At 39.3% G+C, this 15,596-nt stretch overlaps 1 protein-coding gene across 3 annotated transcripts in view; it reads right to left on the bottom strand.

Moving 5' to 3' along the window:
- Positions 1 to 15,596, bottom strand: part of adarb2 (adenosine deaminase RNA specific B2 (inactive)) — a 187,881-nt gene continuing 172,285 nt past the window's right edge. For all 3 annotated transcript variants that reach the window (XM_079863440.1, XM_079863438.1, XM_079863439.1), the window contains 3 exons: positions 11,415 to 11,596; positions 6,708 to 6,889; positions 1 to 1,201 (listed from right to left, as the gene is read on the bottom strand). In XM_079863440.1, coding sequence (XP_079719566.1) covers positions 1,034 to 1,201; positions 6,708 to 6,889; positions 11,415 to 11,596 — 532 coding nt within the window. In that variant the 3' untranslated portion in view covers positions 1 to 1,033. The remainder of the gene's footprint in view (positions 1,202 to 6,707; positions 6,890 to 11,414; positions 11,597 to 15,596) is intronic.

Raw genomic sequence — 15,596 nt, 5'->3', positions numbered from 1 at the left:
CCAAATCAGTTTTTTATCTGTCAACTCAACAGTCGCCTGTCTAAATGTTCAGAATCATGGAGGGATTAAATCTCGACAGTAATGCTATCTATCAGAATGCGCTACCAACACTATTCTCAGGTTACGGTTGGGGCTAGTATTTGTTTTAGTGTTGTGTCAACAATCAGATCTGTGACTGACATGAACAATGAAACCTGTAGAATCGCCTGTGGAGTGGGGTTTGGCCTGTACTGGTTTGGGGCTAAAAAATGATGTTAACCCTTCAGAAGCTATGAAAGACAAGGTAGAAACGCTTCCATACCTCACCCGTACCTTGGTAGCGACAAATTAAAGGGGTGATGAACTGAGAAATCAAATTTTCCTTTTGAGCTTTTGACATATAAGAGGTCATCATACTATAAGAATATCCTGTAAGTTTCAGAACTGAAAACATCCTTGTTAGTCCAATAAAAGCTTTTATTGACACCAGGCACAGCGAACGACAGGTGTTGTGGGGATCTATGAGGTCAAAGGGTGTCAAACCCCGCCCCGCAGAAGAAGATCAACGCCTACTTCAACACTGCCTGTTTAGCCCCGCCCACCGATTCGCGCATTACATGAAACTCATTATAATATGCAAACCTGTTATCCAATCATAGCAGTGGGCGTTTACTTCCAAGTCTTCAACGCGGGACGCCCATAAAAACTGAGCGTTTCAGGAGCTAGGCTCAAAACCAGGGTAGAAAATAGCCTATTAGTTATTCAGTTTGATGTTTTTAAATGTAAAAACCAAGCGAACGTCATAAGTTGACCTCAGACAGCAATATAAACAAGTTAAAAAAGCCAGTTCATGACCCCTTTAAAATTCTGTGAGAGTTTGACAGAACAAGGTTTACCACCTAGTCGTGATTCTTGTCATCTCCCTGTGGAGATTTTTTGGCAGTGGGATGTTGGTGACTTTAGGGGTGAGAAAGGGCTTCTGTGGCAACTGGATGGCAGGCGAAGTTGGTTTTGGTGACAAGAGGACGATTACGCCCAGGTTAGGCTTCTGCATTCATACAGTCAGAGTGAAGTTTTCCTGCTCGGGAGGTTTTCTGACCCAGGTCCCTAATCCTGCTTCCCGTAGACCCTTCAACCACTGCAGCTTCACAGTCTGGTAGGTGCCGGCCGCCTGCTTCGCTTCACAGTACAGAGGCATACCACTCGCCCCACGGACCACCAGCTACAGAGAGAGGAAACCAAAGAAACAATGATAGGAAAAAGGGATTCGACAGACAGAAGAGATGGTGAGAGTGCAAAACAAAACGAATGAGCCGGCACAAACGTGGCATTTGAGCAGCTGTGTAATCTCTCCATTTAAATTTCACAAGCAATTGAACATTCTCCGTGCTTTTGTGCGTTTCTTTGTCACACACACACAAAAAATTAAAAAAACTGAGAGCAAAGAGGGGCGCGGTGAACGGAGAAAAGAAAAGTTTCTTTGGAGATTAGTGTGTGTGCTCTTGCGTCCCTGACTGCGAGCGCTGAGCGTTTGCCATGGGAGGCCGCTCAAGTGCTTTTCAAGATGATTACCATTTCCACAGTCATTAGATTTTAACTGCCAGCATTTGGTACAGCAGCCGGCATCTCTCCCATACATTTACATGATGAGGGCCTAATTCTGCCCTACGCTTTTTTTTCCGTCTCATAACAAATGGGAGCTGTCTGTTCTGGTTAATAAAAACAGAATTATTCATCCTCAACTAGTTCTTTGGTTACACTTTATTCTGATGGTCCCCTTTAGATATGTTGGACCTACATGTGAACTAACTCTCATGAGAGTATTGGTTGAGTGTTAGTACATTTTTAGGGGTACGGTTAGGGTTAGTAGAATAAGTTGACATGTACTTGCAAAATTACTTATAGTCAGTATGTCTGTTGGGGATCATCAACATAAAGTGTTATCAGTTCTTTATACTGACCTGAGAAAACACCACCGGATCTAGGCTGGGAACTGAAAGGTTATAGGTTTCATTGTCCTATGCATCGAGACCCCTAACCTCAAACTGCTTGCACTCTAATAAGTTAATCCTAAAGGTGTGTATACATGTGTTTGCAGTGATCAGCAAGGGTGCCACTGGGATTTCTGGTGTCCCTGGACATTTAATTGCCTTCTGGAAACATTCTCGACCAGAGACCTTAGAATTGTCCAAAACTCCAGCCCCCCCCACCACGACATACCTGGCGACTGGACATGATTTCTGGTGACCATTGGAAGTGTGACAAAGTTGTTGTGAGCTTTAAAGGGATGGTTCGGAGTAAAATCAACCTAGGGTCCTTTGCACCATGACCCCGAGCCAAACACCCCCCAGAAGCCTTTTATCCCTTGGTCGAACATTATTAAAGTTAGAGCTTATTTAGAGATATCAGCCGAATGGCTTAGTGCAGGCGCTAATGGATCCAAGGTTGTATCTCGTAAATTACCCCACTAATAATGCCCAGAATGGACCAAACTTCTACAGTAGTACAAATAGGTTCTGTACTCATAAAACGAGGCATTGGAAAGTGTGTAAGTACATCAGGAGTTTATTTAAATAACACTTGCCTGATGCTAACCGCTACCGCTAACCCGGACGTCAAGGTCACTTCCGTGATTTGGGAAAAGCCCGTAAAAGTCCTGGCAGAAAGCGATGCATAAGGATGTATAAGGAGAACTACCTGCACTAAGCCATTCGGCTAATATCTCTAAATAAACTCTAACTTTAATAATGTTCGACCAAGGGAAAAAAGGCTTCTGGGGGGGGGGGGGGGTGTTTGGCTCGGGGTCATGGTGCAAAGGACCCTAGGTTGATTTTACTCCGAACCATCCCTTTAAGAGCAGCGATATGATGCAACTACTAATGGAAGTAAAGAAACCAACAGAACAGTGACTTCAGATTTATCATTGTGAGTGTGAACAGGACTTAAAAGCCACTTATCCACCGTCAAGCCAAACCATTATCATTGCTAAACCGGTCCATTCCGTGCCGATCCGGCCCAGCAGGTCCGGATGTGGTTTCATTTTCCCCGTGGGGCTGATAACGGAGCTCTTTGGAATTTAATGTATACAAATTCATTGCTTTTGTGACACAAGAGTGTACTGATGATATGAGATGTAAATAGCGACCGCGTTATGGAGGATGTTATGGCGTTATGGTTGGCTAACCGTGCTGAGAATGCGTGTAGTGAAGTCACCACTCAGGACTGGTCACTGTCTGTTGCTTGGCTGCCAGCACGCTATTTGAGCGAAGTAAATAACCGTTAGCCAACCGTGCTGAGAATTCCAGGCCGAGAACGGTTCTTAGAGCCATTCGACCTGATGGTGGAAACGCGGCTACAAAAGTCACCATGAAATCAAAATTGGCAGTTGTTATTTTTTTTATACAATATTGCAGTTTATTATAAATGATTTATTTGTGCACATCATTATTTTTTAAGTAAACATGAACTTCCCCTTCCCCTCCCAATGACATCTCTTCTCTGATGAGTGTGTATCAGCGCGAGGGCAGGATAATTATCCCTCCCCTACAGCAACCTGTCACTCACATGAGATCACAGCAATTAACAAACGACAACGATGTAATCAATTCCCGGTGGATCAAATCAAGTCCCGCTCCGAGGTTGAGCCGGTTCACTCAGATATACGTCACAACAGGGAAGAAAAGACTATTGCAACTCCTGTTTCAGTCCAAATTTAAGGCTATGTTCATAATGAAATACTAGTGTACTGCATACTGTGCAGTATCTACTGTACACTGCATACTTTTTAAGATGCCGTGTAGTATGGAAAATGATTAACGCTGATAAAGCTGTTTTGCGTTTTGACTTGAGTATGGTACGTTGTGGTAACATAATTTAGCTAGTGGTGTTTAATTAGGAAATCAGGTTATTTCTTCAGTTAAAGGGATAGTTCACCCAAAAATGAAAATTAGCCCATGATTTACTCACCCTCAAGTCATCCTAGGTGTATATGACATTCTTCTTTCAGACGAATACAATCAGAGTTATAAAAAAAAATGTTGCAAGCTTTATAATGGCAGTGAATGGCTGTTTCCAAATAAAAATATCCATCTTTAAAACTTTACAAACTGTAATCTGTAACTTCTGCTAACTGTCGTACGCGCGGTTCACGAGAGACTGGCATTCCAGCGTAGGACGTAGGCGTAGCGTAAGTTTCGCTGATGAACGCGGAAGCGCACAGGATAGAGCAAAACAAAACACCGGTCGCGAATTAGAAGTCTAAAACGAACTTGGTTCTCGCGAGAACTAGCATATTCTCACCGGAGCGTCCTACACTGGAACGCCAGTCTCTCGTGAACGCGCATATGACAGTTAGCGGAAGTTACAGATTACAGTTTGTAAAATGTTAAATTTGGATATTTTACACAAATGCATTGCTTCGCTTCAGAAGACCTTTATTAACCCGCCAGAGCTGTGTGGAGCACTTTTATGATGTATAGATGCACTTTTATGATGGATAGATGCACTTATGATGGATAGATGCACTTATGATGGATAGATACACTTTTATGATGGATAGATGCACTTATGATGGATAGATGCACTTATGATGGATAGATGCACTTTTATGATTGATAGATGCACTTATGATGGATAGATGCACTTTTATGATGGATAGATGCACTTATGATGGATAAATGCACTTTTATGATGGATAGATGCACTTATATGATGTATAGATGCACTTTTATGATGGTTAGATGTACTTATGATGTATAGATGCACTTTTATGATGGATAGATGCACTTATGATGGATAGATACACTTTTATGATGGATAGATGCACTTATGATGGATAGATGCACTTATGATGGATAGATGCACTTTTATGATTGATAGATGCACTTATGATGGATAGATGCACTTATGATGGATAGATGCACTTTTATGATGGATAGATGCACTTTTATGATGGATAAATGCACTTTTATGATGGATAGATGCACTTATATGATGTATAGATGCACTTTTATGATGGTTAGATGTACTTATGATGGATAGATGCACTTTTATGATGGATAGATGCACTTATGATGGATAGATGCACTTTTATGATGTATAGATGCACTTTTATGATGTATAGATGCACTTATGATGGATAGATGCACTTATGATGGATAGATGAACTTATGATGGATAGATGCACTTTTATGATGGATAGATGCACTTTTATGATGGATAGATGCACTTATATGATGGATAGATGCACTTATGATGGATAGATGAACTTATGATGGATAGATGCACTTTTATGATGGATAAATGCACTTTTATGATGGATAGATGCACTTATATGATGTATAGATGCACTTTTATGATGGATAGATGCACTTATGATGGATAGATGCACTTATATGATGGATAGATGCACTTTTATGATGGATAGATGCACTTATGATGGATAGATGCACTTATATGATGGATAGATGCACTTATATGATGTATAGATGCACTTTTAGATGTATAGATGATGTATAGAGCATCTGCAACTTCTGCTAACTGTCGTACGCGCGGTTCACGAGAGACTGGCATTCCAGCGTAGGACGCAGGCGTAGCGTAAGTTTCGGTGATGAACGCGGAAGCACACAGGATAGAGCAAAACAAAACACCGGGCGCGAATTAGAAGTCTAAAACGATGCACGATGCGAATTAGAAGTCTAAAAAGATGCACTTATGATGGATAGATGCACTTTTATGATGGATAGATGCACTTTTATGATGGATAGATGCACTTATGATGGATAGATGCACTTTTATGATGGATAGATGCACTTATGATGGATAGATGCACTTTTATGATGGATAGATGCACTTTTATGATGGATAGATGCACTTATGATAGATAGATGCACTTTTATGATGGATAGATGCACTTATATGATGTATAGATGCACTTATATGATGTATAGATGCACTTTTATGATGGATAGATGCACTTATGATGGATAGATGCACTTATATGATGTATAGATGCACTTATATGATGTATAGATGCACTTATATGATGGATAGATGCACTTATATGATGTATAGATGCACTTATATGATGGATAGATGCACTTATGATGGATAGATGCACTTATATGATGTATAGATGCACTTATATGATGGATAGATGCACTTATATGATGTATAGATGCACTTATATGATGGATAGATGCACTTATATGATGTATAGATGCACTTATATGATGTATAGATGCACTTTTATGATGGATAGATGCACTTATACGATGGATAAATGCACTTTTATGATGGATAGATGCACTTATATGATGGATAGATGCACTTTTATGATGGATAGATGCACTTATGATGGATATATGCACTTTTATGGACTTCAAAAAAGAAACAGCCATTCACTGCCATTATAAAGCTTGGAAGAGCCAGGACATTTTTTAATATAACTCTGATTGTATTCGTCTGAAAGAAGAATGTCATACACACCTAGGATGACTTGAGGCTGAGTAAATCATGGGCTAATTTTCATTTTTGGGTGAACTATCCCTTTAAGCAAATGCTTGCTATAGTGCCCCTAGTGGCAACACTTAGAATGCAATGCCTACGTGTGTCATGAATTTTGAATCTATTTAGTGTGTGTGCATTTATGTCATTTCACAATTTAAGATGCTGACATCATGTCTGTTGTGTTAAATAAAAAGACTCTTTTTATTCAAAGGTAAGCTCACCTTGCGATAGAGTCTGATCCAGCGTGCAAAAAGCGCATGCTTGCAGAGTCTGGACGGAGCTCCGGAGTCCCTCCTCTTCCCAGTAAACGCGTTGAGAACCTCCAGCTGGGTGTCGCCTGCCGTCCAATTGACACTGTAACACACGGACTTCCCCTGCTGCCTGCAGTCACTGTTGCTCAGGCCTGCGCATGCAAGAAAAGAGAGCGAGACTTAGAGAAAGCAGGAGCACTCGAGGGAGGTTCTATTTAGCTATTTAGCATGTGATTGCTGAAGTGTTTCATTAGCAGGCGAGCATGTCTGTGTGTCGTCTGTGCTATCTTTGAGGTAAACACTGGTTCCAGGCACAAAGGATCTCTCGGGCTCCTCAATCATTGCCGCATCACTACACCAATTAGCATGGCATTCTTTCTTCCTTAAAGTGGAGAGTACGATAGCATGCCCATGAGCTGTGCCGCCGACTTCTGAAATGCTTTACATGAAACACAATGGCGTAACATGTTTTAATGCGGTAGCATGTTTGCTAAACTGTGGAGAGTATTGATAAAGGAGAGCATTTTGACAGCTGTGCTAATATTTACTGCAAAGTATTTACTATGAATATTCATAAATTTGGTGTTTATGTTTAGCAAAACATGCTAGCAGTAGACTCATTTTTAAGCAGCCCTAAAGGGATAGTTCACCCTAAAATGTATCTTTTGTCATCTTTTACTGATCCACTCTCATTTCAAACCTGTGTGACTTACCTTCTGCCGAGAGATATTGCCAAAATGTACTATTTTTTGATAATGGGGCCTGTGACTGCCAAGCTCTGACTTGTGCGCTATGTTCAAAGTCTTATGAAGCCATGTGATTACATTGTGTGAGGAAAAGGACACATTTGATGCATTATTTGCTGGAGCTCCTATCCTGAAAAAGAGCAGTTGTGGGCATTGTGTCTTTTTTTGTTTTCCACAGTAGAAAGTAAGTCATATAGCATTTCAATTTTAAGATGAACTATTCCTTTAATCCTCCTGCAAATCTCAGAATCTCTATCCAGGGCTTCAAACAGGTGGACTAAATGGTCTGCTATTATAATGTGCATATCCTTTAATGCCGTAACGCAGCGTCCTTCTTGGAACCTCGCTCACTCTTTCACGGTGTCATTTCACACTCTTCATTCCGTTTATCCCTATATGTCTGTAATAGAGCACTTAATTTGTATTTTACCTCGAGCAGGCTTCATCATTTACTGTCAGTCACAATGTTGTCGTCTATCCATCATGCCGAGCATTTTACACAAGATGCTGCTAAATGTGATCGCTCTGTATTTGACATAAAGCTACTCTTAAGTGCCACTTTGTATCTTCTAAAAGTGATGTGCTAAAGTGTATGACCCGTATATGAAGGACGTCCTCACTAAAGTCCTGCAATCTCATTTTTTGCTGTCAAAGGGTAGGGGTTTGAGTGAATCATGTAAGAGTTTCACAGTATGAAGGTTACCATTTAGACACGGCACCTTCACCACTACAACATGAATTTGAGTTTCCAGTCTGGTCCATTTGCTGGTCTAGTCTGGTTTAATGCTGGTCAAGCAGGTGAACCAGCCAAGCAGAAGTCTTGCTGCTTATACTAGTTATGTAACTTGGTTAAGTTAACTTGCTTTGTTTAATGCTTTGCTAGCTCTTCTTCATCCCAGAAGTTTTGGACTTTATACTGACACCTACTGGCCTGGATGCATAAAGTTTGTTTACTAACTGCTTTAGTTTATCTTTTATTCCTTTTCTTTTTTAAATGTATATTCATGGATTCAGTCTGAATGGATTTTCAATTGTGTGACACAGCTGGTCATGTGATCGCAACATGGTGTCCATGAGGTTACAACCTCCATGTCGAATAAAACATTTTTCTTGGAAGACTAGTTTTCATCTTATGTATGTATATATTATTTTAATATTTCTTAACCTTTTAGCACCTTCATATTCTGCACATTTATTATACAGTACATTGTTTGTAAACATACTGTTATTTGGAGCTTCAATCTAACATTTGCATAATAAAATGAAACCTACGTTAAGTAAAACACATTTTAATGACCTCCTCTGTGCATAAGTATGACTAAATAATGAGTCAATAATAAACAAATAATGAGTCACAGGAAAAGTTTGAAGGAAATAACAGTCATTTTTATTTTCCCTCAAGCTGTCTACATTTACTGACACTAATGATTTGTCTATCCTTCATGCAGAGTATTTTACACTAGAATGCTGCAAAAACACTAACTGTGATATTATATTTGAGATAGGCCTACAGTTATACCTAATCTACTATATATATATATATATGCTAAAGCATCTGAGCGTTTAGTGCAGGTTTGACTATTGAGGACAGTCTCACTTTTGCTTCCTCTATGATAAGAGATCTCGGACGCTTCTTGGGAACTCTGCACCCTTTTTGATGGCGATGCCTAAAATAACCAGTCCATTTTCCCCAACAAGAGAGCCCAGACAAAGGAAGAGAAGCTCATCAATGGTGGTGAAAAGGGCCGTGCCAGAGACATGCGGCCCACTGGGCGTGAGAGGAAGAGTGAATGGATCTCTCTCCTCTTCAATGGAAGTGATAAGGTGTTTGATGAGATTGACTTGGAGGATGGGTAGATCCAATAGAGCAGTCCGTCTGCCATACTGAGGCTCAAGAGAGCAGTTTAACAAAGTGATGGAGCGAGACAGAATGTCCTCCGTGCGCTTAAGGTCACATCTGCTAGAGCACTGGCAAGGTCTGAGGTTAAACAGTGCATTCAACCTATACATTTTATTGATATGTGTGTTCCCTTAGAATTAAACTCATAACCTTGGGCTTGCTAGTGTAAAGGCCAAGGTATACTTTGCTCGTCCTTGTTTCGCGACAGCCCGTGTGACATCATTTTCGCCATCAGGAGGGTCTAGTACTGACGTGCAGCCCAATTTTTGTGTCCGCTCAGGCAGTGCACGTTCAACAGTGCATCGCAAGGTGAACTGAGACAGAGGAGTCCACTAGGTGGAGATACATGTAACCGGTCCTACTCGACCCGCTCCGAGCGGGATTTGAACCGGGGTCTCTGGTGTCAGAGGCGGACGTTGAATGCCTAAGACCACAGCCTCTAGCGTCAGTTGCTAGCGCGCCTCTTGAGGCCAGGGGAGTGAGGTTTACAGCACAGCTCTTACTGGCCTATGTTACACCCGACCCCTTAAACCTCACTCCCATCCGGGTCACGGCACCAAATGTAACCGGTCCTACTCAACCCGCTCCGAGTGGGATTCGAACCGGGGTTTCTGGTGTGGGAGGGGGGGCACTAATAAGAACGCTAAAGATCGCAGCCTCTAGTCTATAGGGGTGGGAAAATCTAGGCACCTCACGATTCACGATTACGATTCAGAGGGTAACGATTATCGATTATTAACGATTTTTTTTTTTTTTTTTTGACTTACTTGGTACTTTTAAAGCAAAGTATTTATGATGACCCATAACGAACTTACTTCCAATACTTCCTATATTAATTTTATTAATAAAACAAATTGAAGTGATTTGGCAAGTCAACTAAGGTTACATTTGCCAGCATATGACCCAACATTGCAAAGAACTAACAGGAAAATAAATGTGTGCCTGTACTAGCAGCATACTTGTAGTAAATTAATACAAACTTCAGCATATTCTGAATCTCTAGCATTTAATAATAGACTTCTAACCAACATCCTCTTGTTATTTCCAATGAGCAATATAATCCTTCAGACAAAAAACATTTTGCTGTAGCAAAATCACAAACAGTTTTCGTTCAAAAACATAGAATTATGCACCAGCAGCTCTCATATAATGCTTGTGGACTTATGCATATTCTGAATGATTAGTAACATACAAAGCCGCACTTATACACAACAAAATAATAAAGAGTAATGACTTGAAATGTTTGCTGTATACCAAGAACGCTAAAGACCACAGCCTCTAGTCTAGCGTGTCTCTTGAGGCCAGGGGATTGAGGTTTACATTCACAGTTCTTACTGGCCTACGTTACACATGCGTAGTCGTGATGTATAGTGCAGTAGTTAGAAGAGTGCGGAAAGAGCAATACAAAACACTCTGAAACAGAGAAGGAAAACTAAAAAAAAAGCAAAATTGATAGTATAAGGAGATCAGAAAGTACCCACATTTTTACAATTCGTGTTTGAAAGACTACAAAAATGTGTTCAGGTTGGCAAATTTGTGGAGGAAAGTAAGCAAGTAAATTAACTACATTTTGAATGCAATGATGGATCCGCTACTACTTCTATCCTTCCGAACGAATGCCCTGTAAATGACACGACTCAGTGCTGCCCTCTGACATTTTGTAGAGAATAAAAAGCAATTGCACCACTTTGAGCGGGATTTGAAACAGAGCCAACCGGCATGGGAGGTGGGCATGCTAACAAGTCACTAGAGCGAATCTTGAGGCCATGGGAGTGAGATTTACATGCACAGCTCTTACTTCTTAGCCTCCATTACTCTCATCCACTCTTTAGCATCCTATGAATCCCACCTCCCATGCCAGTTGATGCTTATTTGAATCCTGATCGGATGGATGCAAGTAAGACCAGTTGCACTACATTTCAGCAGGGACCTTCATATTTTATAATGCTAACTGACCAAACAAACATGGTCGTTAAACATACTATTGCTCAGAATCTATTTAACATTTAGTGAACAGAGAAAAGAAAGTACCGCTGAGTAAAGGCTGGTTTCGGCGGTAGCAGTTGGGCAGAGGGCCGAGTCTCTCCAGCCGGTGGTTCATCATCCTCGAGAAGTGACCCGTGTGTCTCAGGCTGCCCACCGTCAGGCTGTACAGATACACTGGCTCCACAAAATGACTGAGGAGCGCCCCCTGCAGGCCGAGCACATTCCACCTGTAGAGAGTGCAAAGGGGTTAGGAAAAGTGTAGGTGAGCATATTACGCCCACTTAAAGAGCAGACACACATTAGCAATATTTTGCCGCAATTTCACGTCCATTGTCAATAGTGTTGTAATATGTATGATACACAGCTTACACAGAAGTCACTTTTAAACAATCAATGCAGCGAATCAAAAACTTGAACCGTTCTGAAATCTGCGCAGAGCTTTCGCCCTCACAAAAAATTCCCAATCGCGTGTATTCCGATTGAAACGATTTCTCTTGCGAATATCCGGCAATCAACGGTAAATGTGACCAGACCGTTAGACAGGAAGACTCCTGATCAGCAGGTGTAAACCACATTTAGCTAAATCTGACATTTGTGATTTCCAACAACTATGCATTCTTCATAAGTGCCCTTTGTATCAACCCAGTATTCACGAAAATTACGTTAAGAGAGCCAATCAGATTGGAGCTTGTGATTTCAGCCAGTTTGAGCCAATTTTGTGGGCGGGATGTGTGAAGAAGGACTTGCTGTAACGGGGATCAGCCAATCAGCGGCTTTGTTTCGGGGTCACAGAGAGAACACCGTTTTCGCGCCGACAGTTTTTTAGTTTCGTTTTGAGTTAGTCGTGAGATTGGCCGGGAAGCGCATCGTAGATGTTTCTGAGGTGAATAGTTGTCGTCCGTGTCGCTGTCTGTGCATGTGTGCGTTCAGAGACATGTGAGTACCCTGGTGTAAATGTTTACGTATGTGTATTTCTGTGCCTTAGGTTTTTAAAAGAGTCTATTCTGAGATACTCCATTGAAATGTAGTATGTTAGCATAAAGTTCGCAGGCATCATGCTAATGCCTAGTATTATTAGTTTTAAATTAATACTGTGCTTATGTGTGTGCTCACCTGACATGGTATAGTTATTATTTGAGTGTAATTATGGTTGAGTAGTAGAGAACTATGTTTTGGGTTGATAGTATTGAGAACTAGCAGTATGAAGGCTGTTTTTTAATTCAATAAGAAGATAATGTGTGTTACCTGGTATTTTATTTGGTTATTTGATATGTATAAGCAGCTAAAGCTACTTAAAGGGATAGTTCACTTTAAAATAAAATTTTGGTATGTTTTAGCTTACCTGAAGGGCATCCAAGACTGCGGCCTTTTTTTCCGCAGTAGTTTCAATTTTGATATTTTTAGGTCAAACCGTTCTTGTCTGACAGTCATATCATGCAGGTCTATGGTCACGGTCTCAAAGAGCATGCACAGAGTCCAAATTAAAACAATTCCCCATCGTCCAAATTAAACAATTCCCCATCGTAAGTACACATTGATGGCCTAAGACATGAAACGAGCGGTTTGTGTGAGAAAACGAACAGTATTTATATCGTTTTTACCTCTTATAACACAACCACGTCCAAGTGATCTGAGGGCGCGAGCGCATCCTGGTGTGTGTCGTGTGCGCAGACTGGTGCATAGATATAAATACACTAGATGTCGCCTTGGCTACGGCAGTTCATTGGAACGAATGTCTTTAATGCGACATCTAGTGTATATATATATCTATGCACCAGTCTGCATACACGTCACACAGCAGGATGCGCCAGCGCCCTCAGATCACTTGGACGTGGTTGTGTATAAGAGGTAAAAACGATATAAATACTGTTTGTTTTCTCACACAAACCGCTCGTTTCGTGTCTTAGGCCATCAATGTGTACTTACGATGGGGAATTGTTTAATTTGGACTCTGTGCATGCTCTTTGAGACCGTGACCACAGATCTGCATTAAATGACTGTCAGACAAGAACGGTTTGAAACTAAAAATATCAAAATTGAAACTACTGCGGAAAAAAAGACACCTACATCTTGGATGCCCTTCAGGTAAGCTAAAACATACCAAAATTGAATTTCAAAGTGAACTATCCCTTTAAAGCGAAAGGTATAATAATAATTACAATTTATTAGCTTTACTAATTGAATCATGTCAGCACTGTTGTTTAATTGTATGCTGATATTTTCTTTTCTTGTATTGTTTATTGTAGAACCACACATACTGTACATCTATGAAGACAGATAATCCTCTGCTGACTGTCAATAAACCCATTGAAGAGATTTAAAGCATCCAATTGCATTCTTATCGAATGCACCACAGTGGTCACTTATCCCCAACTAGCTACAGTTACAGTCCTAGCTATCAAGTCATCATTACAGGATGGATGGATGGATTGATTGTTTTATAGATGTCAGATAAATGACAAAATGGCTATTTTTCAAAGTTACATTTGATCACAGGCTTAATTCAGGCAGAATCTCACCAGACTGAATAAACATTTTGTTTTTAACCTCAGACTGTAAGCTAATGAATTTATGAAAAGCGCAATCATTTACAAATATTAAGCTAATTTTTACATCACTGTTCTTTTGCTTAATTAATGTCTCTTTATCATGCCAGTAATGATTGCAGGCACCTCTCTCTCTCTCTCTCTCTCTCTCTCTCTGCTCGTCCCTGTTCATGACTAATAAGCCATTATAGTTTTTGCTTTCCCAAGCAGTCAATTAACACGGGTCGCTCTTTAAGAGCTGCCGCCCAGCGTCTCAAATCCGTTTACCTGAGCAACAATCTGCTTGTGAAATCTCCTGCGTATCCAGACAAAATTATTTTCTATTCTCTCTCTTTCTGTCTGAGATTCTAGCAAAACAGAAATGACTGGGCTTGCAATATTAATTTACCCAGGAGGCAACGCTGTGAATTAGAAACATCTTTTAATTCTCATTGAAGAAAAGCCATCTGGCTGCTGCAGAAACGCAAACGGGAGACCCTCCTCCTAACCTCCCTCATCCCTCCATCATCTCCCTCCTCTTGCCCTCCCTCTCTCCAGTGCTGTAAAACGACGGACCATTAAAATAATGTGTTCATCTACATAAAACTCAAATGGAATATGACGGATCATATTCACAGGCATGCCATTTATGCCTTCAATTAAAGCACTCATCAACTTAATTAAACATTCACTCCACTCAATCAGCCTGGCATACCTTACTGCCTCCAGACCATAATAACACCTACCATAACTCTGCAAAAGTAGGAAGCTCACTGTATCGAGTCCAGGGGAAAAAAATGACCAGGGGAATAATGCCACCTAAAGTTATACAAAAACAATTATGCTAAAAAATAATAATACGACAAATATCATTATTTTATTTTTTATTTTATTTTATTATTTGATATATTTCATAATGTTCCATTAGGCCTATCAATTAATTGTATTTTATATTCTTAATATATCTAATATTTTATTTGTATTAATTGTATTATTATTATTACTATTATTAATAATAATTTATAAAAAATACTGAAAGAAATGTATATTTTATACGAATATTTCTGTTATTTTAATTTAATATATTATGCTTTATAAATATTTACTGGAAACATTAAAGAAATATTTAAGGTTTTTTTTTTGCAGTGGGGCCTATCAATCTGATACTTAATTTTAATAATAATATTACTTTTATTTTAATAATAATATTACTTTTATTTTATTTCATGTTTTATTTTACTATTTTATATATTGCATAATGTTACATTAGGCCTATCAATCTGATAATTTTATTAATTTTATTTTATATTGTTAATATATCTAATATTTTAAATATATTATTCATTTTATTGTTATTTCATATTAAAATATTATATTACTTATTCTTAATATCTTATGCTATATAAATATTTACTGGAAACAAAATAATATTTAGAAAATTATTTTTTTGCAATGTTATTGCAGTGGGACCTAATCTGACACTTTTTTTTAAAATTAATTTTATTTTATATTCTCAATATATATAATATGTAATTATTGTATTGTATTTTTTAAGTTTTAATTTATTATATAAATAAATTCTTATTCTTATTCTAAATAATCTTATGACATATACATATTTACTGGAAAAAAATATATATATTAAGAAAATATTTTTTTTTGCAGTGAGGTCCCATTATTACAGAGCAGCTTTCCTGTGGCG

Source organism: Squalius cephalus (genome assembly GCF_949319135.1).
Source record: "Squalius cephalus genome assembly, chromosome: 25".
Classification (NCBI taxonomy): Eukaryota; Metazoa; Chordata; class Actinopteri; order Cypriniformes; family Leuciscidae; genus Squalius; species Squalius cephalus.
The sequence above is the reverse complement of the archived record's forward strand: the minus strand, read 5'-3'. Positions and strand labels throughout refer to the sequence as shown.